The sequence below is a fragment of the Phoxinus phoxinus genome (genome assembly GCF_949152265.1).
Source record: "Phoxinus phoxinus genome assembly, chromosome: 3".
In the NCBI taxonomy this organism is placed as follows: Eukaryota; Metazoa; Chordata; class Actinopteri; order Cypriniformes; family Leuciscidae; genus Phoxinus; species Phoxinus phoxinus.
This window is the reverse complement of record NC_136878.1, coordinates 19,262,278-19,289,159: the sequence shown is the minus strand read 5'-3', so window position 1 is coordinate 19,289,159 and position 26,882 is coordinate 19,262,278. Positions and strand designations below refer to the sequence as shown.

General features: G+C 36.9%; 2 protein-coding genes across 3 annotated transcripts; both read right to left on the bottom strand.

Annotated features, from left to right (window-relative positions):
- Positions 1–100: 100 nt before the first annotated feature.
- uap1l1 (UDP-N-acetylglucosamine pyrophosphorylase 1 like 1) lies at positions 101–5,712 on the bottom strand. Its single transcript, XM_079607776.1, has 9 exons — positions 4,764–5,712; positions 4,455–4,659; positions 3,926–4,101; positions 3,607–3,779; positions 3,289–3,482; positions 2,494–2,634; positions 2,234–2,419; positions 953–1,019; positions 101–575 (listed from the first exon to the last, which is right to left on the bottom strand). Exons 1-9 carry the CDS (start codon positions 5,050–5,052, stop codon positions 486–488), a joined length of 1,521 nt encoding a protein of 506 aa, XP_079463902.1. The 5' UTR covers positions 5,053–5,712; the 3' UTR covers positions 101–485.
- On the bottom strand, positions 5,701–25,833 carry slc25a25b (solute carrier family 25 member 25b). 2 transcript variants are annotated; one of them, XM_079607774.1, is made up of 10 exons: positions 24,984–25,833; positions 15,308–15,434; positions 13,903–13,990; positions 12,886–12,997; positions 11,503–11,661; positions 10,561–10,713; positions 9,905–10,012; positions 9,455–9,622; positions 8,658–8,808; positions 5,701–8,512 (listed from the first exon to the last, which is right to left on the bottom strand). In XM_079607774.1, the coding sequence occupies exons 1-10, from the start codon at positions 25,314–25,316 to the stop codon at positions 8,325–8,327; spliced, it is 1,587 nt and encodes a 528-aa protein (XP_079463900.1). In that variant the 5' UTR covers positions 25,317–25,833; the 3' UTR covers positions 5,701–8,324. The 2 variants fall into 2 exon arrangements, with proteins under 2 accessions (XP_079463900.1, XP_079463901.1); XM_079607775.1 differs by lacking the exon at positions 24,984–25,833 and adding an exon at positions 17,165–17,429.
- Between the last annotated feature and the right edge of the window lie 1,049 nt (positions 25,834–26,882).

Here is a 26,882-nt window from a genome sequence, read left to right as displayed (position 1 = left end):
GTGACGTCTCGGCTTGAAACTGGGATGCAAAGGCAAAGCCGAGGGAAAATAAAACACATTCTCCTAACTGTAAGTTGGATAAGAGTGATTGTATTGCTATAGTAAAGTTGTATCAAACGAAAGGAATTACAAACTAACAAAATATGTATTTTATAATCATTTTATTATCATGAGTAAATTCTACTCTAACCTTTTGAAGAATTTCAGTATACTTTTAAAAGATCTATTCATCAAAATATCCTGGGAAAAAAGTATCATGGCTTCAAAAAATTGCAGAACTGTTTGAAATTGAAATCAGCATATTAGAATGATTTCTGAAGAATCAGGTGACTGAAGACTTGATAGAGAGAAAAAGTATTTCACAAAATTACTGTTTTTTTAATTAAATAAAGACAGATTTTTTTTTTTTTTTTGTATACATCCCTTTGATTTCCTAACTAAATTTGCCTAAACATGATAGGATCCTCAGTTGAAATCTGGAGACACTATGTAGTTTGCACAAGGTTCTTGGCTTCCTTCTCATCAAGTAGAAAAGGGGACTTCAATTTCTTCTGTTCCAGGAAATGTTCCAGACCCTGTAAAACACAGTAGTTAAAATTTATTCATCCTATATTGAGATATACTGAGGGTAAGAAATTAATGAAAGGAGTGAAATTGATGGAGTGTTACAGCTGTCTCTTTTGCTCTCCTGAGAACAGGAACACTACTCTGACATCATTCGCTCTGTTTCACATCATGCTCCATATGTTCACACTGGCTTGTTATCCTTTTTTTCAGTCTGTGCCTCAGGGCAAATCCTGCCTCTTTTTGTACTAACTCTAACATTTTGTAATTGAATGACTTTTGTGCTAAATATGTTAACTTGAGATCCAATAACTGGACTGTTTTATTAGCAACTCTAGTTTAAAGCAAAAGCTCCGTATTGTCACAAAAGTAGCACGTCCAATTTTACCTCGCCAAAGTATGATACAAGTGGAGAGATTTCGCAAATTGCTGGGGGGTCTTCATTCTGTGCCATACTGCAAAAGAAAGAGTAGACCAAGTCAGCCATTGTAAACCACATACCCTGCTGTCCATTTTAGGAACTGCCTCAAAATAGTTCATTTTCCTAGGCATATTCCTTTCAGGTTAAACCAGTTGGAAGGTATTGGATTCATAACGAGAATGGTGTTGATTTTTATTTTTTATTTCTGGAATTATAATACTTCAGGAAATTTACCTTAAAAAGGATAGTTCACCCAAAAATGCACTGTCATCATTTACTCGCACTCAAGTTTCAAACTTGCTGAACACAAAAGATAAAATTGAAGAATGTCCGTAACCAAATAATTGATGTGCCCCATTGACTTCCATAGTATTTCCCCCACACTATGGAAGTCAATGGGGCCCATCAACTGTTTAGTTAACCATATTCTTTAAAATATATTTTGTGTTCAGAAACTTGAGGGTGAGTAAAGGATCACAGAATATAAATTTTTGGGGGAACTATCCCTCTTAAAGGAAAAGGAAAATATTTTGACAAATTATAATATTTACATTAAAGGAATAGTTAACTTAAAAATGACAATTGTGTCATCAGTTACTCACTCTTCTCATGTTGTTCCAAACCCATAACACTTTTGTTCATCATCAAAACACCAATGAAATGTTTTTAATGAAATCTGAAAGATTTTGAAGATTCTGACTCTTCAAAACATCTATAAAGAGATCGTAAAAATATAAATCCATATGAATTGAGTGGTTTAATCCAAGACTTCTGAAGAGACATGTTTGTTCTTGTGCGTCAACCAAGTACGTTTGAGCTTTTTTTCAACATGTTTAAGTAATATATGAATATAACAATCTATGTATAGAATAAAATCCTAAATTCAATATGTTGAATTCACTGAGATCATGTCTCTTCAGAAGGCTTGGATTAAATCACTCGTTTCATATGGATTTCAGAACGTTTTGAAAGGTCATAGTTTTGGGTAAATAGACTTTCAATGGAGTGACAGAAATCTCTTAGATTTCATTAAAAATGATCTTCATTTGTGTTTCAAGATGAACAAAGGTCTTATAGGTTTGGAATGACATGCAACTGAGTAAGTGATGACAGAATTTTCATTTTCGGGTAAACTATCCTTTTAAGTAATTTTGAAGACGCTATCCAAAACAATCTTTGGTAAACGGTGCCTTTTAAGTAAATTACTTAATATTTTCTTATTTTATGAAGGGTATTTTGTGTTATCACCTGTGTTTTGAGAGGATGGGTTTATCTTGTTCATCCAGGAAGCTTGCACCAGCTGCCAGAGCCCAGCGGTAATGTTGCGCTAACAAGGATCGGCGTGCTGTAGTTGGTGTATCCAGAGGAGCCCCATCAGCATTCTTCAGGGGTGAGAATTCCTCCTCTCTCAACACCTCAAAGGCGACAAATTTCCTGCAAGAAGATACTATAATAAGGAAGATGGCAATTTACGAACTTGCCAAAATGAACATTAGCAGTAAACACACTTTGAGAACTGAAAGACGTCAAAGACAAATTTCTCCATTTTGATGCCATTGGGTTTGGTTGGTTTCACCAGGTTTCCCTCTCCATCCACAAATGGCACTTTTTTGATTGCCACATGCTGCTTCAGCTGACACTCAAACTTTCTGCAAGGAAAAAGCATTGAGATAATACGTTGCTAATTCTTTAATAAAATGCTCGTATTCTGAGAGCATGTGCTTTTTGGGATTAACCTCAAAGTTGACTGTGCAAACAGTTACATCTAGGATGTATTAGGATATATTTGGTGTCCCTGTATAATTAATCTTGTACCTGTACATTGACAAAAGTCAAAAAAAGTTCTAGTCTTCTTGATATTGCGTATAACAAAACATTATAATTTATTATTACATGGCTTGGTTAAATTCTAATGTAGAATGCGGTCTATTATTTCTTGATAACACACCGTTGCCATGAAAAACAGAGCATTGCCATGGATACGGTGTTCTTTAGCGGAAGCAATACAATCCTTTTTAAATCAATAAACTCCTTTTAAAATCAATATTTTGTGTCAAATTATTGATTTATTTGGTAGGTAGCCATGTAATAAGCGGGATAATGTAAAGCGATTCGGTTGTTATAGCGAATACAACCCCTTCAGGCTAATTCAAGTCCCGATCAGCCTGTCGGGGTTGTATTTGCTATAACAACCGCCTCGCTATACATTATCCCTTACTTATATTATAGCAAAAAAAGCCATTTATGGACAATGGTTGACTTTACACATAAGAAACACTTTACACATATTGTCGATTACATACTCAGCCACTTTCTTTAAGAAACCTCGTGTAAAAAAGTGGTTGCAGATGTTCCCAGCACTGAACAGAAGCTCTCCTCCTGGGCCTTGCAGCTCTGAGGTCTCTGGTTGGATCTCACTATACTCTATCACCTGATACAGACCGTCCACACGACATACCACTCCAACAGGCTCTGCAGGATAGGCCTTATCCACCACCTGACCAGAAAGAAAGGTAAACATAGCTAACTGGATGCAAAAACAATAAATAAAAAGAAACTAATAATGGTAAAAAGAAAAGAAAAAAAGGTCTAATTCAGGCCTACAAGCAGTATATTTTTACCTTGGCACCACAGTCTGCTCCTTTGTTTACACAAAAGCCAATAAAGACTGGGTCTGCCAGCTTCACCAAGATGTTGTCTACACAGTACACGTGAAGATACTCCACACCCCTTCTTTCCATGTCCTCTAAAATCTTGTTGTCCACTAGTGCACGATAGAGGCCGCCGTTTCCATCTGAAGTGGACAAGAAAAATGTAATTTTATTTAAATGTATTTTTATTTGATTAATTTATGAACTACCAATTACTAATTTTTAAAAAAAAGAATAAATAACATACAAAATTAGTATTCCTTCTGAAGTCAAACTATTTTTTTCTAACCTGGTGCCATTGCTATTTTGCTTTTCTTCTCCAGGATGATCTTTCCATCAAAGCCTACTGCTGGTATCATCCTTTGCTCAAACATGACCACATTGGATGGACATAGACCGAAATATTCATTGTCTTTGAAGAAGTTCTCTGTGGGTCCCAGGGTGAATTCACTGGTCATTATGTACCTAAACACACATAATTTAAAAACAATTAAGACCTACATGTGCTTCTGTTATTTGGAAGTTGTTTATGAATAAATTCATTAAGGTTTATTATTTTATTTATTTATTTTTTCTCCATGTCAATATTTCCCAGACCCAGACTTTCAAATATGAAAACCCGACATTTATAAATAAATACTAATAAATATGAATATTTATTAATAATTTACACCATATTATTCTGTTATACAATATAATTTGCACAATGTGGTGGAAATTACATTTGCTGGTCCGTAAAAATGACCAAAATTACATTCACGGGGCCAAAAGTGTTTATAGAAACACCCAAATGTGAACCGCTACTAAAAGAACCATACCATGGTACTGTGCATTTACAACCATGCTTCACTTTGGCCAGCTCTTGCACCTTCTGGATACGCTCAGCCTGGAGCTGGTACAGGGTTTTCCCACTTGGAAGTCCAACATTGTACATGCCCTTGGGATATGACACTCCAAGCCGAGTGCCCTGACCACCAGCTAACAGCAAAACAGCCACTCTGCCCCGTGAAATCTGCAATAACCCTGAACAAGGAAGTATTTTACATAGTGTGCATTAAATGCCATGCTACTTTTGAACACATTGCATCAGTATTCTACATTATTTTGTACAAAACGAGCTCGTGTACCTTCATCGTCCCACATCTGAAGTGTTTCTTTGTCACTTTTACGCACACTTCCAATGAACTCTGGAGGAACGGGCTCCATCCGCTCGTCTAGCCGACCATCAGCACTTGATTGTCGGCTTGCAGCCGCTGCAGCTGCTCGGCAATGCTCGAGTAACTCTTCGTGCTGAAACTGAGATATCTCCTCCAGAATTGTACCCCTTTCTTCCGCACAAAGTTCACCCCAAAACTGTAAAACATGGCTCTGTCCTGCAGTTTCTAACCTCGCTTTAGCTTCCTCGAATGACAACATTTCTCTACAAGAAGACTACCACATCAATATGACAACAATCGCCCAGGCGAGTCGACTCTCATATGAGTCCGGATCCTGTTTTCACAGCCTGCAACTCGTGACCAGTGAACATTATCGCTAGAGTTGCATATAATAGTTGAAATAACAGAAAACCAGTCAAGGAATATTCAGTTTGGGAACTCCCTTTAGTCACATACTGTGGCTGACTGTGTCTTAAAACCTAGTAGGCTGCCTCTTTACTCGCAGCTCGAATCAGTAAGATATCAAAGTGAATCAGCGCTGCGCTGACTCGGAACGTCCCAGATGCTGTCTAGGTAGGCAGCTCAGCAGGTTTCGAAACACCCAGTATTTACTCTAGAACTGTGGATGAATGACTTCCTCAGAGAGCAAACCGCTGTCATGTGATTAGTCCTATGCTAGTCTGCTGAGTCGCTCTTCTTCTTTTCTATTACTGTGAGGAAGAATCACTTCACATCAGGGATCAGTTCAATGCAAAACTTCTCAGAATTTTCTTTTTTATCTTTCAAATATTACCACATTAACCCTATAAAAAAACTAAATTAACTAAAATTGACTAGAAAAAATGTATTCTCAAAATAAAGTCTCATTTGGAAGAACAAAGTAACCAATATGGTGGAATGCCAACCTCCATTAAAACAGAATCAAGAATAACTTTATTTAACCATTATTGTACAAACATAAATATTTCCGCTATACATTCAGTTTATGCATTTTACAGAGGACAGTTTATTTTCCTTTATTGTCCAGTAAACATTCTTGCATTGATTTGCACATCTCAGCATCAACTAAAACTTCAGAGATGTGTCATCACATCTAGATATGTTTTGCAGTACAGATATTTGGATATTTCATTAGCATGTATGTTTATGATATTCAGGGGACCCCAGCAACAGTACATTTTGATATACACGGCAAAGACTGTGCCTTCACACTCACAGAAGCCGTAACACGGCTACCGAAACAGCCGAACAGTAAGGCAATAGATTACAGGGAGTCTCAGAGCGGCATTCCTTGATTGTGTTGAACGCCACAAACAAACATAAATCTAAAGCCTTTAGTCTCAGGACTACCACACAAATGGGTCTAGCCCACAAGTTCAGAGCGTCCAAAGATTTCTCCTGTAAATGGTGCAAAATGCAAAACAAACAAAAAATAGAAAGCTGCATTCATTATGAGGCAGGCTCAAATACAGCTTTTAAAGCCCTGTAAAGACTCCACAGTGCAATTTGTGCATATTCAGACAAGACACACATACATGCATTACAAAGAATGAATTGATTCAAAGGGATTTGGGCCAGAGCTGAGTTCAGTTCAACTACCACCGGGACACAGAAGGGTATTTGCTATGTTTTCACTGATCTAAGTCATGTATTGAAGCTTGAAAAAGGCAAACTGTTAGGCCTGCACAAACTCAGTCATACAAGTTATAGATATTTATATGCAGATATCAGTTCCAGGGCTCAATGGAGACGAGACTCAGGAGGCACATCTGCACAGGAGTATTGGAGACCACTAAATTCTCCCTGAGAATCAAATCATTAGAAAAATATTTCAGTCATTAACACCATCTCCCTACTTTCCCCCCAGAGTCTAAAAGCAGCTTTATTTTATTTATAAATAAGGCAACTATATTAATACTAAGGTTTTGTAGAACAACAATGCATTGAACTGGAGGGATTTTGGGCTTCATATGCAATAGCTTTAAGTGCAACTTATTTCTTGTCAATAAAAAAAAAAATGCAGATTTGAAACATTGGGGTGCCTATCCTGACAAATGTCATATCCAAATATACAAGCTATTTGCCGACTGCTGCAGAGTAGTCATTAGCAACTACATTTTTCAAAAGAAATCCTAACTTAAACCTCTTTAGTGTTTTCATTACAAAAACCTAAACTGTTTCCCCCCCAACCTGATACAAACATTAAACATAAATGCTGAAAAATAATATATTTACTTAAACCACAACCACTACAACTACTGAATATCATTCCATTATAAATCCTCCTAAAAATTCAAGTCTGGTTTATTTTTTATTAAAATAAAGTGCTTAAATATGTTCCTTGACTAAAGTGTTATATTTGAAATGTTTGCAAACTAATACTGGTGAGAAGATATATTTACACTGCAGTTGAGCAGATCAGTTATCAGTTAATTATCCAGGATTGTTTTAATGTAAAAACAAATCAAATAGTAGCATTGCTTTCTCTAACTTAAGACCATACAGTGTCTACCTAGACATGGAACTCAACCCACCACATTTAAGCTGGTGCTGAATTCTCAAACCCAGGTCATTTTATGCTCAAACTGACCCAGTGTTGAAACTTTTTTTCTTAACGCTTGATTAGCTGCCAATCACCATTAGGAGTGTGTGCACATGTCTAGTATTCTTAATTTCATGGACTCTTTTTTTTTTTGTAATATATATACCGGTAGTAACTTTCAATGAATGTTGTAAACAACATTTAAAAAAACAACAATGAAAAGCCCTCAACAATATTATTTGGACCATTTGATCAATAAGACATGCATTTCAAATATTAACTTTGTTACACTTGTAACTTTAAAGATGTCAAAACTGGCATGTCAGTTAACGTAATAATACAAGTAATAAATAATGTGAGCCAAATGCAAGCATGTGGGTGATCTTATAAGAAAGTGTGACTGAAAATGGGAGCCTTGCCCTGCCAGCCCTTTATTACACTGCCATCCAGTGGAAGAATGAGTCAGTGATCTGAAGGACTGCATCAGGATTACTAGCATCATATCTGCCAAAGCCTTTAGCACATTCAATTCCAGTTTAAATGAATAAATTAATGGATTAAGTGTTATTTTCTTAGAGAAAAGTTGCATATACTAAATGCTTTAGTAAATCTGGCTCTTTCTTTCCATATTCTTGGTCCCTACTAAAATATAACTATCACAACCTGGTGACCTCACATGACCTCAGGATTGGAATAAGGGAGTGTTGGGATCCAATACAGATGCCATTTTGAGGTGCTCACATTTTTTGTCTTTTTTGCCCTGTTCTAATATATTCCAGTTACTCTTACATTCACAGATCAAATTTAAACGTCAGGTCTTTGACGCCAATGTTTCTTCTTCCCATCATGCAAGCTCTTTCTTGGCCAAGCGTGCTACACTTCCCCTTGAGTGCAAAGCGGCCCTCTTGGACGATCTCTTTCACTGGTACAAAAGAAAAGTTGAGAGGAAAAACGAAAGCCATTAGGATTTAACAGTCTTTGGCTTCCCCTCACCGGGATTGGACGCCAAGGGTGATCTTTAGGTTCTCATAAACCACGTAGCTGATGCTAACAGCAGGGATGACCTTCATAAAGTTGGGCGCCAAGCCTCTATAGAGTCCAAATGCACCCTCTGTCCGTACAATGTGTCTGAAGAGACCGGTCATGGTCATCTGAGGGCTGGCTTCCTGAGAAGCCGCTAACCGATGGAGAACAAGAACAAAACGCAAGTGAAAATAAATCCATTAGACTGTGACAGAGAAACAATAATAGTTTACTTAGTGAATGATAATAGTAGTAAAGAATCAAGCCTTGTAATGATGTATTTGAGAGTAAAGACTTACCTTGACCCTGCATACGTGTCCTCACTAAGGCTAATGGGTAGCTCGCTAACTGTCCACAAGTACTAGACATTGTACCACAGGCTAGCAGCACAAACACACCCGGATTGACACTGTCCGTAGCAAACCTCTGCAGCCACGAGTTCTTTAGTGTCTACAGATAAAAAAATAGAATAACATTTACAATATAAATTAACCATAAAATAATTTTTATATGACATACATTTTAATAAAGAAAATATAAAACATTAAATATAAAATATATATAAACCTTCAGGAGATTAAAAAAACGTATCATTTTTTTAATAAATAAACGAATGCCGCCCAGAGTTGTTTTAGCATTATTTATTGCAACCACAAGTCCTTTAGAGTCTACAGATAAAAAATAATAATAATAATATTTACAATATAAATGAATAATAAAATAATTATAAATACATAACACATAATTTTTATTAAATAAATCATAAAATATATGAAACATTTAGAAGGTAAAAATTAAAAAGAATAAAATAAACAAATGTAGCCCAGTGTTATTTTAATATTATTTATATGCCATTATAGTATTTGTTAAATATTTTGAATAAGCTTTTATTTTTATATTTTCAGATATTTTAAATTGTAGTGCTTCAATTTTATTAGTCATTTATATATGCCATACATTGTTTCAATTAAAGCATAGAAATAAAATGCTTAAACAATTCAGATTTATATCAATTAATGGAACCTTTTGAATAGTTTTAGTTAACAACAACAACACGTAAAAAAAAAAAAATCTATATATTTTTTTTATCACTTACCTCATAAACAGCCAGGTCTATTCCAGCATAAGGGATGATACCCAGCATATTGGGAACATAACCCTTGTAGAAGGCTGTGAGACCCTCCTTCCTAAATATATATTTAGCACAGTCCGCAATACCAGAGTACTGACCAGTCCTTCCCAGGGCAAGACGAGTCTTTAAAACCTTTCAAAACACACAAAAGTGTTTTTGTTAAAACTCCAAGAGATCTGAAAAAAAGCAATACTTTGTTTGGTGTACAAAGACATCACCAGAAGATTCTGAGATGGCAGTTAGTTCTTAAAAAATTGAATTTTTACAATGGTACATTACAGAAACACGGTACAAAGAACGCATGGGAGGTCTAGCATAATAATTATTATCTTAATGACAGAACAAAAAGCTTCTTCTTTTTTCTCTCAAAGCAGTGCTTACATTTTTTTCTTAAATGATTGTTTATGGTCTTACCTCCATGGGGTAGATGCTGCTCTGGGCAATTGCTCCTGCTAGAGACCCAGCAACCAGCCTCTCCAGGATCCCCAACGTCTCCTGATTACTGCCAATCAGCCGCTTAATCTGAAGAACAGGGCAGAAGAGCTTTAGAAATCACACATACAGTATAATAGCTGGGAGCAACATACAAAGTTTTATTCCGTTTTTTGTTCTGGCTAAAGACACCAAGAATGATAACTATAAAGATAACGATTACTATATTAACGCCCACAGCAGCGAACGATATCGTTCTGTTTACCCTAAGCGTGCGACGCACTTTTGTCGTCTGTTGCTTTAAATGCTCGAGGTCTTTAAAGCAGGATGGATTCTGATTGGCTGTCAATGTATTTATCATTCATCAGCTGGGAAAAATCTTTCCAACAATATTTTTTCTCTGTGCAGTTACAAATATAGTTATTCAGACAGCTTTTTAGAACTATATCTTTATAGGTATAGTTATCATCCTTGGTGTGAACAGAGTTGTCAATGTAAACAAATCAACAAAAGAGATGCTTAAACTGTTTGTTTACAAAAACTGTGGTTATCTACATTAACGTTCTATAAATATCCAGGATTTTGTACGTTTCAAATAGCCATGCTAAAACATGTTTCTTGTTTAAACAACAAGCTACCTGCTCATATGCCATGAATTTGATAGCAGACTCCGGTGCAATCTTCAAAACGTTGATACCGTTCCCTCGCCACAGTGACCGGATTCCACCCTCACGGACCATTTTGGCAAATCCTCCGGCGATACCCATGGAGTTGCTGCGGGTCGCGTGAACCTGCCAACACCATTCCAGTGGTGAAACATCTCAATTTGCTCACAAATGGTTTCATTTAAGCATTTTAAGGTACATTTACACCGGACAAGAGGTTCAATGTTCAATGAGTCTTATAAAGTCAACATACTAAAGTATTTAAAGAAGAACTTTAAAATCCAACAAACCAAACTGAAACTAGGCAATGTCTAATGTGCATGGTCATCCACCGAGGCACTCATCCAAGGAACAGAACATCATGTACTTTAGTGACTTTACAGTACACTCAGTAGCAGAGTCCCTACAGTGAAGTCCCTTCATAAAGATCACTGAAGAACACTTCAGTTCATGTACCACCCTAACTGGGGCTTGAAGAAAGCCTAGTATGAGGCAAGATTCATTCATGGGTCATTATTATCGATTTCCAATAATGCTCTTCTTTTGAACTTTGTATTTATCAGACACCTGAAAATATATGTCTCCACAAAAATTAAGCAGCACTACAGCTCAGCATTTATAATAATGAGAAATGTTTCTTGAGCACTAAATCAGCATATTATAATGATTTCTGAAGGCTCATGTGACACTGAAGACTGGAGTAATAATGATGCTGAAAATTCAGCTTTGACATTACAGGATTAAATTACAGTATTCAAAAGAGAAAACAGTTATCTTAGATTGCAATAGTAATGTTTTCACTGTATTTTTGATCAAATAAATATAGCCTTGGTGACCATAAGAGACTATATAATGAATGTACATGAGAGGTGACCACAAGACAAAATAGTGCTTTGCTCTATACAGGTCTCATACCTGCATGAGAACTTTTAGGCGGTCCAGAGGTGCGGTACAGGTACGGGACACAGCACCTGCTCCACCTCCTGCAACCAGGTGTCGCCACAACATGCCCGTTTTCTTCTCCTCGGCTGTAAACTCATCAGGGACTATCATACTTTCCCCTACATCAAATATCTGTACAGAGGAAATGACATCATGTACTGTGAGAACATAATGAATGGACAATCAAACGGTTAGGTGATTTATCATTAGTACTAGAAAAATTTGAATATATACGAAAAGATGAGATATCTGTCTTAAGCCAGGTTCACACTGACCGATTTTGGAGACGATTTGGTCATCTGAGACAAATTTATCAAATCCTAAAAGATTCCTCTAATCCTAGGCTAAAATCTGAAGTCTTACAATCTTAAAATCTGACAGTTAGTTTGACATGTTCACTGACAGCCGATTAATAAAAGTTGCGATGAAAATTTTACATCCAACGAAATTCTGGCAAAGTGAGAAGAGTTGACTCACAGTCCTGCAGTGTGAATTCTACGACAACCGTCAAATTGTCTTTGTTTTTCAAGACAAGCCATGACAAAAAAATTATGTTTTTAACGCGTCTTGACTGTTGTACAGTCTGACATTAATGACAAGCGAGATCTTACAGTGTGACATGGCTTACAGTGAGGATCATGATTGTACAGTCTGACATGCAACAATCGTAAAGGACCATTATAAATCGCACAGTGTGCACCTGGCTTCAATCTTTTTTTTTTTTTAAATTCAATTTTACTCTATTTCTATTTTTTTTTTAAAATGAGTTCTGACATTTTTGTAATATTCATTCATCCATTTTTATTTTCATTAGTTTTAGGGGGCTATATTTTATCAATAAAATAACATACTGAATTTGTGATAACAAAAGAAATGCAGAAATAATTGGCTTTTAATTTTCATATCAAACTGACATTACTCTTTTGTAACACAAGCGACTTATCTGTTCACCTGGGTATAGGTGCTAGAATAATCCATGAGGTGGAATACATCTACCTCTCCTGTGTCAAAGAGGTCTCGTCAGTGACGTCAAAACACTGTTGATCTGTTTAACAGGATCAGACTGGATCACAGTGACGTCCTTTTGTCCCATTCATGAAGTATTTCAGGTGCAAGGAAACAAATTTAACTAAGCAGGCTTAGTAGGACCGAATGACTAAAGTGGAAGAGCATCTCCAGTTTTAATGAGATGTCTGATGTACAATATGTCAGCGATGCAAGTAAAGGCAATTTACACAACAAAGAGACTATAAAAAGTACAAAAACCTCCTAAAAGGAGCAATGAGAGACAGTCGGCGCTGAATGCAAAGCTGGGAACTTTGAAGTACATGGCAGGACGGTGTGGTTGTGTTTTACCGTGGAGTGTTTCCAGTAGAGGATGATTTCAGGAATGTTCTCAGCAGGGTGAAGCAGGTGGTAATCTCTCCACTCATTCCAATCAATCGTCATCGTACCGTTTTTATCCATACTATTCCAATAAAAAGACAAAAAGTGACCAAAACTAAATAATATGTCCATTTCTTGCAAGCACTTTTTTGGCTCTTGGTAGCAGCTGTTGATTTTTTTTAAAAATAAGACCAGCTTGCACTTAGATAAGAAACTACAGACCTGCATTACTTCTACCAAAATTAAGCATATACAGTCAAGCAACTAGAAAATGTAATTATGCACATGCACAAATGTCCCAGCCTTTTTATTTTGAATTCCTTCTTTAATAAGTTTAAGAACGTTTTGTTTTTCTAAAAGTTCTATTATTGCCTTTCAAAAACCCTTAAATATATAAATCATTGGCTTATTCGATATTTCAAAAGCATCAAATATCAAAATATCGGGACAAAACAGCTTCTGAGAGAGAGAGAATATCAAATATGCAACACATGAAATCGCAGAGATGAAAGTAGATGAAATGTAAATGCAGAGCAAGGCAAACATGCAGGGAAAAGACAGCTACTTACTACATTATAGGGGCACATATATTACCCCTCCTTATTCTGATAAGATGAGCAGAGAGAGAGTGGGTGTGGGATCACAAGAAGGAGAGAGTGATAAAGAAACAGCGTACGACCAAAGACACGTACACAGTCACACAGACAGAAAATAAAAAATAACTTTTATTATAGTAAGTGCTTCGTTTAATTTAAAACACCTGTTGCTGTTTTTTTTTAGGGAGGGTTTTTAAATAAGCGTTAAAACCGGTCAAAGAAACATGCTGAAAAATGAGAACCAGGAGATGTGTTGTATAAACTGTGCTGGTTCAGGTTTCTCAGTCACCTCAACACTATACAGATCAGTTAGGCATGAATCATTAGCTGGGTATAAAAGACTTAAGAGAAAGAGGGAGATTGGCAGATAAAAACCAGTTAAACAAATTACCTCTTGAGGATCTTTTCAGCCTGTACCTCAGATATATGAACCCCGAGGTCTCTTAGTGACTGCATGATCTCCTGGGAGTCTATGCGACCTGCAGATTTAAAAGAAAATGTGGTGAAACAATTGTCCATTTTAAAGGGGTCATGAATTGAGAAATCTAATTTTCCTTGATCTTTTGATATATAAGAGGTCATTGCACTATAAAAAAAATATCCTGTAAGTTTTAAAACACAGTTTTTATAAAAACCAAGCTCTCAAAAATGTTTTCATGCCTTAAAATAGCTTGAAAGTAACACCCTTGTGTCATTTAGTATACTCAAATGCTATCCCCGCCTTCACTCACTCACACCAGCTCAGAGATTCACTCGGTCAACTTACTGAGGTAAACGCTCCACAATGGTATCATTCTTTACAACATCGAACACAAAGGCAATTAATATGATTAGCCTTTTGATTGACAACGTTATCAAACAGCTAATAATGTTGTTAAAATGTTACACAAACCAAGCTGTTACACAAGCTGCCTTCTAAAAAAAATCAGTATCCTTAGAAACGCTTTGAACATCATAGAACGTCAGTGGAAAAAGATTACTTTTTATAAAGGATAACCTGCTGGCTTCTCTTGAGACTCCCCAGCTTCAAACAGTCAATGATTATGCTAAAGCCCTCTGAAATCTCTGATTCACTGGATTTTGAAGGAGAAAATACTCCGCAATGGTGTTGAATTTCAATTCAGCAATTCACAGAAACTGGACTCCAGAAAGCAAAACGTGGATTTGCAGTAATCATTTTGTGTCAATATGCTGAATTTAGGGGTAAAATCATATCCTATATATTGTACGATTATATATTGTATTGACAACTCATCAATTAAATAGTGAGTGACCTTATTATATTCTGCATAATAGGATGTTTTTAAATAAACACAGACAAAAACCACACACGTTTTAGGGCTGGACTATATGACAATATATATAACATTGAAATAAGTGATCACCCGGATTTAGACCTACTTATATTATTTTTATATAAAACGTGCACAGTAAAATTTGCTTTATGTATTTCCCCGGCGTCAAAATCAGGCACAAATAAATGTCAGGAAACACGATTCCTGGCTGCATGTCAATATCTTTGGTTGTAGGGAACACTTTTGCCACTCAGTCCAGCCGAGCGGGGCGTTCCGGCGGGAAAGTGACATCAATGCATACCCTCTTATTGTTTGAATACTGGCGAGCCTTGGAGTCAAAAAAGTTGAGATCCTCTGATCTAAACACATTAAGCACCGGAGAACACTGTATTACACAATCTTGTATGTAAAAGTACTGATGCTGCATGACACATGCAGTCTTTCTGTACATTGGTTTGTTTTGCATCAAAAACATCTATAATTCATGGCCTAAAAACTTACCATCGTTCTTTCTGTCAAGACTCTTGAAGACAAGCCTCAGTTTCTTCTCATGGTCCCTCAGGTAGTGCACAAACTCCTCAAAGTCCAACTGGCCATCCAAGTCTTTGTCTCCAGCCTTGACGATTTTCTGAAACACATGCAGAAATCAACATCAAAACCTCAAGATAAAACAAAACATTTTGAGGACAGTGAGCCGGTGTTGTTCGGGGTGTTGAGCTAAGGGGCACTAGGGACAGACATATGGCCTTTGTTTGTTGAAGATAGCATTGAATGGACCATGTTTAACATTCTCATGAGCATCAGCTATGAGATTTGACCTTTAGGACACAAGCTGTCTGAACCATTGAGCAGCAAATAATCGCAGGTAATGGAAGGAGATGGAAAAGAAGAATTAATCATTGACCTGAAGTGTTCTGGAAGGACAGAAACAAAAGAGAATGTGTTTCCAGTTATAATGGCTGATGTTGCTCAGACACCTTATGGGGTGACAAAATAATTGGTCTGTCCACTACATAACTTTTTCAACCACAAGCAGACAAATGAACACCCCACCCAGTGACATCAGCACTTCAGAATGAGCCACTGAAAACTAGAACACGGAGTCAGATCATTTATGTTAATACTTTCTATTATGAGATTAGAGACTAGTGCATAATGATACCTTAGGTAAAAAAAAAAAAAAAGTGTAGAAGTGTCTGAATAAACTAAAATTCCCCTCTACTGTACATAGACTACAAGAACTCATAGCCATACAAGCACACACAGTCCATAAATAGAGTCCTTTTTTCATGAATGAACTGTGCTCATTAAATCTATACCACAGGAGGCCATACTGTTAACTATATATAAGCAAATATGATAACAAAACAACAATTAATCATCATTCAAGAGAAATTGCTGATTAAAATAGCCATGACAGGCAGGTACATGTAACCAGAAGCCATCCAGAATCTGTCATGTCTGACAGTCTAATGTGCATCATTTCAGACCGTCGAGGTCACAGGCCTCCAGCCAAGTCTCAAATAGCCCTGTCAGTGTAAAGTAGCTTAAAGATAGCCATCGTCTTCACACACTCAATCCGGACGCTGCAATGACTCAACTGCAGACAAGTGGGTCATGAGAATGGAAATGAGATTTGGGGGTTATTAGCCTTCTGAAGTTCAGATGTCTGTGACAACGACCATTAATTCTCTAAAAGATTGAATCTGAAGAACCAGAAGGGAAACAGAAAGAAATGCTTCAGATCGCTTTGAGACTATTAAATTATATAATATAAATATTAAAGTTCCTTTAAGTTTACAATATCGATTATTTACATTTTGTGCAAATAAAAGGACATTTGATGTCCAAGCCATTTTGTCATAAACATAAAAGTGAGTTCGAACTCTGTAAAGGACACAGGAAGGGATTCTAAATGCAGTTCAAACCCAAAACCGGAAATCAAATAATCTGGATTAAACTTGATTCATCCCATTACAAATCAAGTCTTTAGATGAATGGAAAGACATACAAGAAAGACACACAGGTCTTGGGCTCATAAGGACTTTTTTGACATTGAAACAAAATTTTCCTCAATTTCTATAAAACACCAAACCCATAGGTTATGTTTTGGTAACGAACCGAAAATCATTACAAATATTTTTCGGTACAGTAATAAAATTACTGATAACTAAAAAACTAAAACTGAAATATAAAAAATATAAATTACTAAACATACAAAATAAAAACTAATTAAAAACATTATAATAGTATATAAATAATACTAAAATAAAACAGTTTGAGACTAGGCAAAACAAAATGTTATTACATCGAGAAACACACTACACATTTTTTAAAAACATAATACAGATAACGTACCTTTCGCCATTTCCTGTAAGAATCGAACTCTTGTGATGGAAGAAATAAACTCAATTTAAAAAGGGACTTCAGCTGTGCCGGTAAACTATCAGACTCAAAATACTCAAATTCTACCCGTTCTGAGATATGGACAGGCACGTAAAGGCACAAACACAACATGTTAAACACCTTAAGAAAAAAACATGAAAACTAAAAACTTAAAGGCAAGGTAAGAAAGATACATATGTACACACAGCTCTTGACTGTTATTGAAGTAACCAGGTCTAATGCAGGTATTTCTTACACATGGGATTAGGGGACGCATAAAACCCGCCCATTTTAAGGCTTGAACTGCAACCTGCAATGTAATTGGCTCAAGTCATATACAGCATCACCTTCTCACAAGGCTTATCGGTGTATCAGTCTTAAAGGTTGACAGCCATGCAACAGCACAATTCTGGAAAATGTACATACTTAAAATAAGGAAAACAGACAGAATTTTATTTGATTAATCATCTAATTTAAAAATTACTTTATGGGAAAAAAACGTGTATATATATCTCATATACACACATATATATCTCACACTTAATTTCAGACCCCATAAATTACCCATTTCAAAACACATTTTAACAACACTCTCCATATACGTGCCAGGGGACACTATCTGTTCAGCAACAACTAATTAGTGAAATTGGTGATCAGAAAACATGAAACTGAGCACTTTACTGAGCGGTTTGTGATTAATCTCGTTGGTCCCTAGAGATAACAGAAAATCCATCTGATAACATGCATCGTAATGGGGTTTAATCCTGTCACTACCACATGATCTTTCACTAATTAATCGGACTCGGACCAGGTGAAATATTTCTGATCATATTTAAAGTTAGTTTTTAATGTTGTTTATATGTCTATGTGTTGTTTTATTAAGCTTTAAAACAAAACATGTGCCAATTGATAAGTTTGCACCATTGCTGAGTATTTTCTTCTTTAAACTGCAGTGAAAAAAAGACGTGGTTTGAAATCGCAGTTGTTCTCTACGTCACAAGCATGTTGTTACCAATCACGTCATCGTGTGGGCAGGCTTTAGCATATCATTAACTGCTCTGAAGCACTCCACACTCAAGAGAAACCAGTTTATCCCAGTATATTTTTCTGTTGATATGAAAAATCAGGTAATTTTAGCAATATAGCTGGTGAATTATGTATATGATGTATATTATGAACTATATGCCTTTCTCCACTGATTTTAAGTTGTTTCAAGTGTTTCTAAGGATGCTGATTGTTAGAACGCAGCTGTCTGACTCTGAGATGGTGAACGGGAACATGGTTTGTGTAACATTAACACATTATTAAAGGAACCGTATGTAAGATTGTGGCCAAAAACTGGTACTGCAATCACTTTCAAATTACCCCCTCTCCCCTAACTCGAGGTTGCCAGATAGGCTGCAGGATCCAGCAGGAACGTAGGCTGCTACAAGGAGCTTCCAGTGGCAAGACTAGAGCAGAGCTGGCAACCCGGATGCCGAAACACTACTGACTTTGTGATTGGTAGATAGGTGGAGCGTGGCGCATCAGGCCAAAACACAACATGACAACATCAACATCAGTTGAGGGCTGCAACTTCACTTTTAAATAACAATATCCTGGCCGGACTACTGTTGTCAGTGATATAAGTATTTGAAATGAACATGATTTCTTAATGTCTCCTGACATATCAGGGACATTTTAGGATTAATTGAAATACATATCTTACTTTAACTGTTTGATAACGTAGTCAAGCCAAATGCTAATTATATCAATTACCGTTATGTGTCCGACATTGTAGAGAGCGATACATTAAATGCATTACCATCGGCTTATAGACGATGTATAATTCACTCATCCACTTCTTCTGAATCAGTTTCTGTTTCATACACGTTAAACATGAATTAGGCAATACCAGTATTTCCACTTGTCATTGTGCAGCATTTACTACAGTAAAGTTAACTGAGTGGATCAGGTATTCTGAACTGGTGTGATTGAGTAGAGTGATTGATGATTGATGAATGATCATTGATGATAGTGATTGATGGATCCTACTAACTAAATGAACTAAATGATCCCTACTAAATGAAGGGTGTAATATGTCATTTTGGTGTTCAAATATGAGTTTTAAGGGATACAATTATGGACTATAGGGGGACATATAGTCAACAGACTTATAAGCAACAGAGGCTGTAACCCACTAAAGATGTGAAACAATAATTAGGGGGAGGACCAAGCAAAATTTACATGCATAGGAGACTTTGCCTAAGTCTAGAAAAGAAAAAGAAAAACAATGAAATGCTGACTATAAGCTGTTTGACTGTTCCTTTAATATAATTACAATAAAAACACAAACAAGTGGTATTTCAGAACTTTTCCTGATACTGTCAGGCATAACCTCTTATTGATAAAAACATTTCAGAGTTCAGATAATGTGCAAATGTCTGTTGGAATATATGAAATTATTTCATTACAATGCTCCTGTTTTCTCAGAACCCTATATGACATGAAGACAATTGGATTAAAATAATTTCTTTTCACTATTTTTCCATATGCAAATGAGGAGATGTGAAATATCATCCATAGCTAGGTTTTGATCAGGTCTGAGCTGAAAAGACTTAGATCAAGAATCATAACGTGAACTACATAAGGGATGCACGGTATATTGGTCACCATATCGTTATCGGCCTGATAAGAACATTTTGCAGATATATTAAAACTGATAAATAATGTATTATTTCCTTTAGCAGAGACACTTCAAATGTGCACTGTTCAACATAATGGTTTTGAATTGTTTTAAATATGATTGGAAAGAAGGAAAATACATTTCACTGCAACATGTGCAGCGCAAGTCTGTCATATCAGCTACATAAAATTATTATGAGAAGTTGAACATTAGAATTGTGTGTTTGGGACGTGGCTTTTAATGATGAGAGTGAGACTTTAGTTTTTGTAATCAGTCTCTCAAAAATTATATAAAAATTTGGATTTAGATTTATCGGCAAATATATCAGTTATCGGCTTTCAAATATAAAAAAATGATTGGTTATCGGTATCGGCCAAGATGTTCATATCAGTGCTTCTCTAAAATAAATTGCAATAATTTTATCTCACTGATCATATAGCAGTTGAATAGTTATCACATTTTTATTTCTCTTTGTAATACCTGCTGGAGATCCTTAGGAGGCGCCACCATAATCAGCACTGTAGTTTTCCTTGTGGATGTGCTCTCTACTTGATCGACTGAATCTGCCTGTGTGCCTCGTTTCTTCTGGCCTTCTTTTAATACAGCATCTTCTACGTTTCGTTCCTTAAGTCCATCAGGTGGCTCTGTGTCACCATGCTCACATGCGGTTACTCCCAGAAACCACTGGGAAAATGACGACCACAGTTCCTTAAGCATCTTCGTGAAGATGCTCCAAGTCTGTTTACTCAGGAGAACTTATGAGTGTGTGTATTTAATCAATCACAACATCCAGCAGAGGTGTGAGTTTTTGTTGTATCTTGGTATTTGTAAGAACACTGTCACACAATTTCCAAAACTCACTGGCATATCCGACAGAATTTCCACAGTAACCCAGTGACCAAGTCAAAACTTTGAAATGCAGTAGATGACCAGTTTCAATAACTGCACCGAAATCACCTCAAACCGCATCTTTCCAAATCAAACTGTCCAGAAAACTTTCCAAAAAAAAGAAGAAGTTATTCGCAGAGTGCAAAACCATGCAGGTTAAAAAAAGAAGAAATCATTCACTCTTCAAGTGACTTCACTCCACAACCTTGACACACTGCACAGTAGCCAAAAACATGAAAAAGACAACTTAACTAAAAGAATCTGAAATCCTCACAATCAATTTAAATATAAAAGCGATTCCATGTTTCAAGTTCGTGTATTCCTTGGTGTCTACAAGCTTCTGCAGGTTGGCTGCATCTATAGCCGGCAAAAAGTGATGCAGTGAAAAAAGCTGCAACCTCACTGCAGCTGTGCCTCATCCAATCAGAGCGCTCCACACTGGCTGCCCCCGTCTGACAATTCACAGGCAGCCAATCAGAGGATGAAATACAGCCATTTAATGGAGTGATCTCTCACACACCCAACAATGAGGAAATTCTGCTGACTCTTTTTTTCTATCATCATCATCAGGATCTCCCCCGTAACGCCTCCATGGTGACTCCAATCACTACTAACACTTTAATCTCACCTATACAAATCTACCTCATTCTCATTTATCAGCTTGTTGAGACCAAATGCTTTTTTTTATGTATCTGGGCATGCACAGCAGGACATTTAAATTTTTAACAAACATCTTCCCTTCTTCATTTTACTTGTAAATGGCAGGATTTCAATACAACTCATTTGAACACAATCTCTTTCTATTGATCAGACCAAAACTGCAGCTGCACCACAATTTATTTCACAGGGAGGTCTAAGATCAATATTCAGATCTCAGGAACCTACCTTTTTTTGTGCAAATTACACTGGGATACAAATGGTATGCATGATTATAATAATTATGTATATGTGTAATATATGGGAATTTATATATATATTTTTCACCCAAATGAAAATTCTGTCATTAATCACTCACCCTCATGTCGTTCCAACCCCGTTTATTTTTTGGGTGAACTAACTTTTTAAATCCAATAAAATGAGCTGAGACAAAGCCTGTCCTCAATAGGCCATTAGAGGAAATGCACAAAAAACAGACTTCAAATGAGGTTCAGGTGAGCGTCAGTGATGTTACTGGTAAATAAATAATTTTCCCAATCACTGTAGTGGTTCCCCTTTTCCTCCAGGGGGCCCTTGCACTCCTAAACTATTAATATGTGACGACAGAGAGATACTAAATTATTCACCCAGACCTTTGAATGTGATGAGAGGTCTGGCTACCAGCTTTTACTGCACTTAATTAAAAATATAAAACAAAACAATACATTGAAAATGAAGGGGAAAAAAGCACAAGAAGACAGAAGTATGAACATAAAACAGAACATAAAATGCACAATTTTTTTTATTTGAATGGAGAGGATTAGCTACTGAAGATCGATATTTGCAGGGTTTCTAGCAGCCTCTATGTAATGATCCACTGAGGGAATGATTTTCTGATGCGGGTGGAACTGAATAGCTCTATGTGGCAGGTTTGACATCGTTCTGTTTGACTTTTAAACAGTTACTGTGCGAGAAACTGAATGAAAATAAAGGTTGTGGAGAAACGTGGAAAAAAGGGTCTACATATACTGCGCCACAACAGAGCTGCTCCATTAACCTATTTTAGCCTAAAGGATTCATTTAAAAACTCTTATTATTAAAGACCTATACCTTCTTATGTTTCTTTAACCACTATCTTTGAATAAAAAAAACTATGAGCCAGGTCCTCTTCTTACATCCGGCTAGTGCTCTATTATTTGCATATATTTTCTCACTGCATCTGCAAATCCAGCACGCAAATTAAGTCAAGAATCCACAAGTGCAATCCACCCATGATCATTAAAGTGCTAGGAAGTTATGTTTGCCCTCCATAATTGAAGCAGCAGATCTCATTCATCTGCAGGAAAGGTTATGAAGAATTATGCAGTAAACTCTTGACCTTCATAATAAAACATGTAATAACAGAGTTACTGGTCTATTTGAGCAGTGCCAACAAATCTAAGCTGGTCCACTAGAGGAACTTTCGGTTTTGTTCAAAGTGCTTTTGTTAGTTGTCAAACAAAAGAATTCTTGATGCGCAAAAAACTGCAGCCAGGCTTTTGTCCAAGACTGCCGCCATCCAAAAAAAAAAAAAGTCTGACCTTAAGGAAACCAAGTCTCACTCAAACCATCAAGCTTTATAAAACACACCCATAGATCAGTCTCAGCAATGTGGAATGCAGAACATGCTTGTCTTCATTATAAGCCAATGAGTAAACCACCTCTGAAACTTCCCCTCAATTAATATTCTGAAAGCCTTAACATTATGCTCTCTGTAAATTATAAATTTAGTCACTTAATCAACCTCCAACCTTCCCCCATCACAGAAGGAGAGACGGGGGAGGAAGAGGGAGAGCTGCCGGGTGGTAAATCATAAACGACAGCAGGGTCCGTCCCGTCTCGTGACTCGGCTACAGAAACAGGACACATTCCAGGTGATCGGTATCCACTGATCGGAATCCCTGATGTACAGGATGCTCCTTTTCCAACATGCTGCTCAGGCTAATTGATATGAAGAAGTTGTATAGCTTAGTGTATTTGAAAGTGAAACGTTTTCTGCCTTCTCTCACGTCACATTGCACAAATTTATGTTGCGTTTTAAAAGATTACAATCACCCAAAGCAGGTTCTGTGTATTCTTACCACTATGTGAAACTTTACCACTCTTGTTTATCCTTATTATGTTGCTCTGTACATTCTCTAAAGACTCTTTTCAATTACGCATTTCCTTCTCCTTTGCACAATTGCACTGTAGCCTAGATTCATATCTAATAAACTTGATAGGGAAAATTACACTGAACTCTGATGAGGAAACATCATGTCTATGGGCATCCTCAATAATGCTTATATATATATATATATATATATATAAAAATAAATATATAAAAAATATATGAAAACAATATAAATTAATACAAATATTTCACAGTGTCTGACAGGTGTTGTTCCAGCTAAATAAGGATAAAGACATCTTTTATTGACTAAAATTAAACTAAATATGGCTCCTTAAATATATTTTGGGTGGACAGAAACCCACACAACTGCCCCAAAACAGAATGCTACAAAAACTGCAATTCATTTCATGACAATAAAGGTATTTTTTGCCTTTTTTCCGCATCAAACACTGAAAACAAGTGTAATCATCTCTAGGAAAAATAGCAATCCTCTTCACACATTGGAGAGAAAGGAAAGGCACGGATGTCTTTTGTGGCACTGTATTAAGCTCATTAAGCTTATAATGTCACTCAGATCTGCTGGTTTAGTGAGCAGCCTAACACGAGAGCTGTGAAAGTAAGGATCTAATGGTCTGGAAGTACACAACTTCTGTTTTGGGGTTTAATAAATAATAATTCATAAATAAAAATGTGTTATATTAAAGGGTTAGTTAGTTCCCCCTTAAGCCATCCTATATGTCTTTCTTCTTTCAGCCATATCCTAGCTCTTCCAAGCTTTATAATGGGAGTGAATGGTGCTAGTTTTTTTGATAATCGCTGGCTTCCAGTAATGGCCGTACGCAAGTCGAATTCCGGCAGAAGAGTGACCTCTGACCCGACGTATGACAAAAGATGTAGGAGGAGCGTAAGCTTAGGTGAGAGTAGACAACTCTTGCGGTTCAAACAAGTAGGGCTGGGTAACAGACTCAAGCTTCTCTTATATTGAAATCCTCAAACATTTCCCTTTGAAAAATTCTAATTTTAGACTTCGGGTCAGAGGTCACTCTTCCGCTGGAACTCGACTTACGTACAGACGTTACTGGAAGCCAGTGATTATAGTTTATAAAGTTGTAAACAAAAATACATCACTTTGCTTCAGAAGGTCTTTATTAACCCCCTGGAGCCATATGGATTACTTTTATGATGGATGGATGCGCTTTTTTGGGTTTGAAAATCTATGGTACCATTCACTCCCATTATAAACCTTGGAAGAGCCAGGACATGTTTTTGGCTGAAAGAAGAAAGTCATAAACACCTATTAAATTAAGTATTTTCATTTTTGGATGAACTAACCTCTTTCCTAAGCCTATCCTCTCAATGTGTGTACTTTGACCAATAAACCCATCATAAAATTCCATCATTAAATTCAATAATTCAATCGTGTTGGATATAAAGGAGATAAAGTCACTCACCATGAGTTCATGTTCAGTGCGATGGACACCCAGCTTTTTCAGTCCGATGGTCAGGTCGTTGACACAGATTCCTCCGTCTCTGTTGACGTCCAGGATCTGGAAGAGCACCTTGAGTCGGTGCTCCTGCTCGGGTCCCCCGCACACCGGGCACGGGCAGTGATGCGGGGAGTCGCAGGACTCGTCATATCCGTGGTCTGAGAGTGATGTTGCGGCCAGTGTGGAGCCCACAGTCCGGACACCACCTCCGGGATCCGAGCCCTGATACTCCTCCGAGCGGCACTGGCAGAAAACTCCGCTGAGCAACGGAGAAACGAAAGAGCCACGCTGATGCATTTCACACGGGCTTGAACTCCAGACAGTGTCACGTAGACAGTCTGTGTGAGCGTACGGGGAGCGTGAGCCTGTAGCTGGTTACCCGGTCGTTTTCAGTCAAGATGCGTGACTGAGATAAGCTTCCAAATACGTCTAAAGAGTTAGGCTATCTATTCCACACGAGCCTCTTTACTTAAACAATCGCGTTGATATGTTTTGGAGTAAGGTTCAAAATTGATCGCTCATTCACTCGCTGTAGCGGCGGCATTCAGGGCTCCGGGTCATAGTGATGATGAGGAGGTGGAAGAATGTCCAAACGATACCCCGGGTTTTAGAATGTCAAAAAGCGCAGACAAATCGGTTTACTCCGGCAATACGTTGCTCTGAATATCTTTCCGGATATAAATCCCTTAGTTTGTGAATTTCTAAAGGTAATCCGGTTTGAATTGGCGGTCTGAATGACAGCTGATGCAACGAGAATGCCGGTAAGGCGGGCGCAGTCTCGTCTTCTTCTTCTTCTTCTTTCTTGTTTTACGGCGGTTGGCATCCCGCTTATTGGTGCATTACCGCCACCTTCTGCTCCGGAGGGTGGATCAGATAATAGGTTTACTATCTATTTTCCTTACACTATTTCCCACTTATACACTAAAATTGTCCCATTCACTCATACCCACACACACATGCACTGTGCATATATGTGTGTGTGGGTATGAGTGAATGGGACAATTCACTCATACCTCACAATCAATTCCTCAATTCATTCCTCAAATTCATAAGGAATTTTTTTGACCCTGGAACCCTACTTTTAAATATTCCAGTGGGCAAATACCTACATTTACCCATTACCGTCATCACTCAGAATCATAATACATCAACAGGCTAGTGATCAAATTCCATAAAAATATTTAAGAGAGACGCCTGCTGGGCAAATCATAGAATGCAGTTTTCTGCTGTTTACATATGGATTTTAATTTCCTTTCGAGTCAATTTCCCAAAGTGCAATGAGCTTTTTATAATGAAACACACCAATAAGTTAATAACAATAGCTTTGTGTCTGAGGATTATTAATACTGCACTGTAAAAAAAACGTTTCTGCCTTAAATTTTTAAGTACAATCAACTTGGATGTTTAAGTAATTTTCAACTTAAATTGCATTAACTTGACTTAAAATTTTTGAATATTGTATAACTTATGAAAACATATAAAAAAATTTTTACAGTGTGTCTTCTAAATAATGAAGGCCGGTTCAGCCACAAGAGTTGAAGGATTGTATTAAATCTGGCAGACTTTAACAAAAGCAAATTGTGATACAACTTGAAAGCCATGGGTTTGATAAACTTCAGAACAACCTGATGCACAAAGGTGCATTTGCATTAAATATCGATGGCAATTATGTAACTGTGAAGAAGTAAACTGACCAGTAACAAAGAGACCACAAGTTTCATTCATGACCAATTCTGTGTATTTGAACAAAGTTAATTTCTGTTTCAGGAATAAAATCTCTCCATTCAGTGTTTGCACATTTGTTGCCTTCCTAGACCGGGAAATAATTTAGCGTGCGACTGAGCAAGGTACACAGAGCTTGAC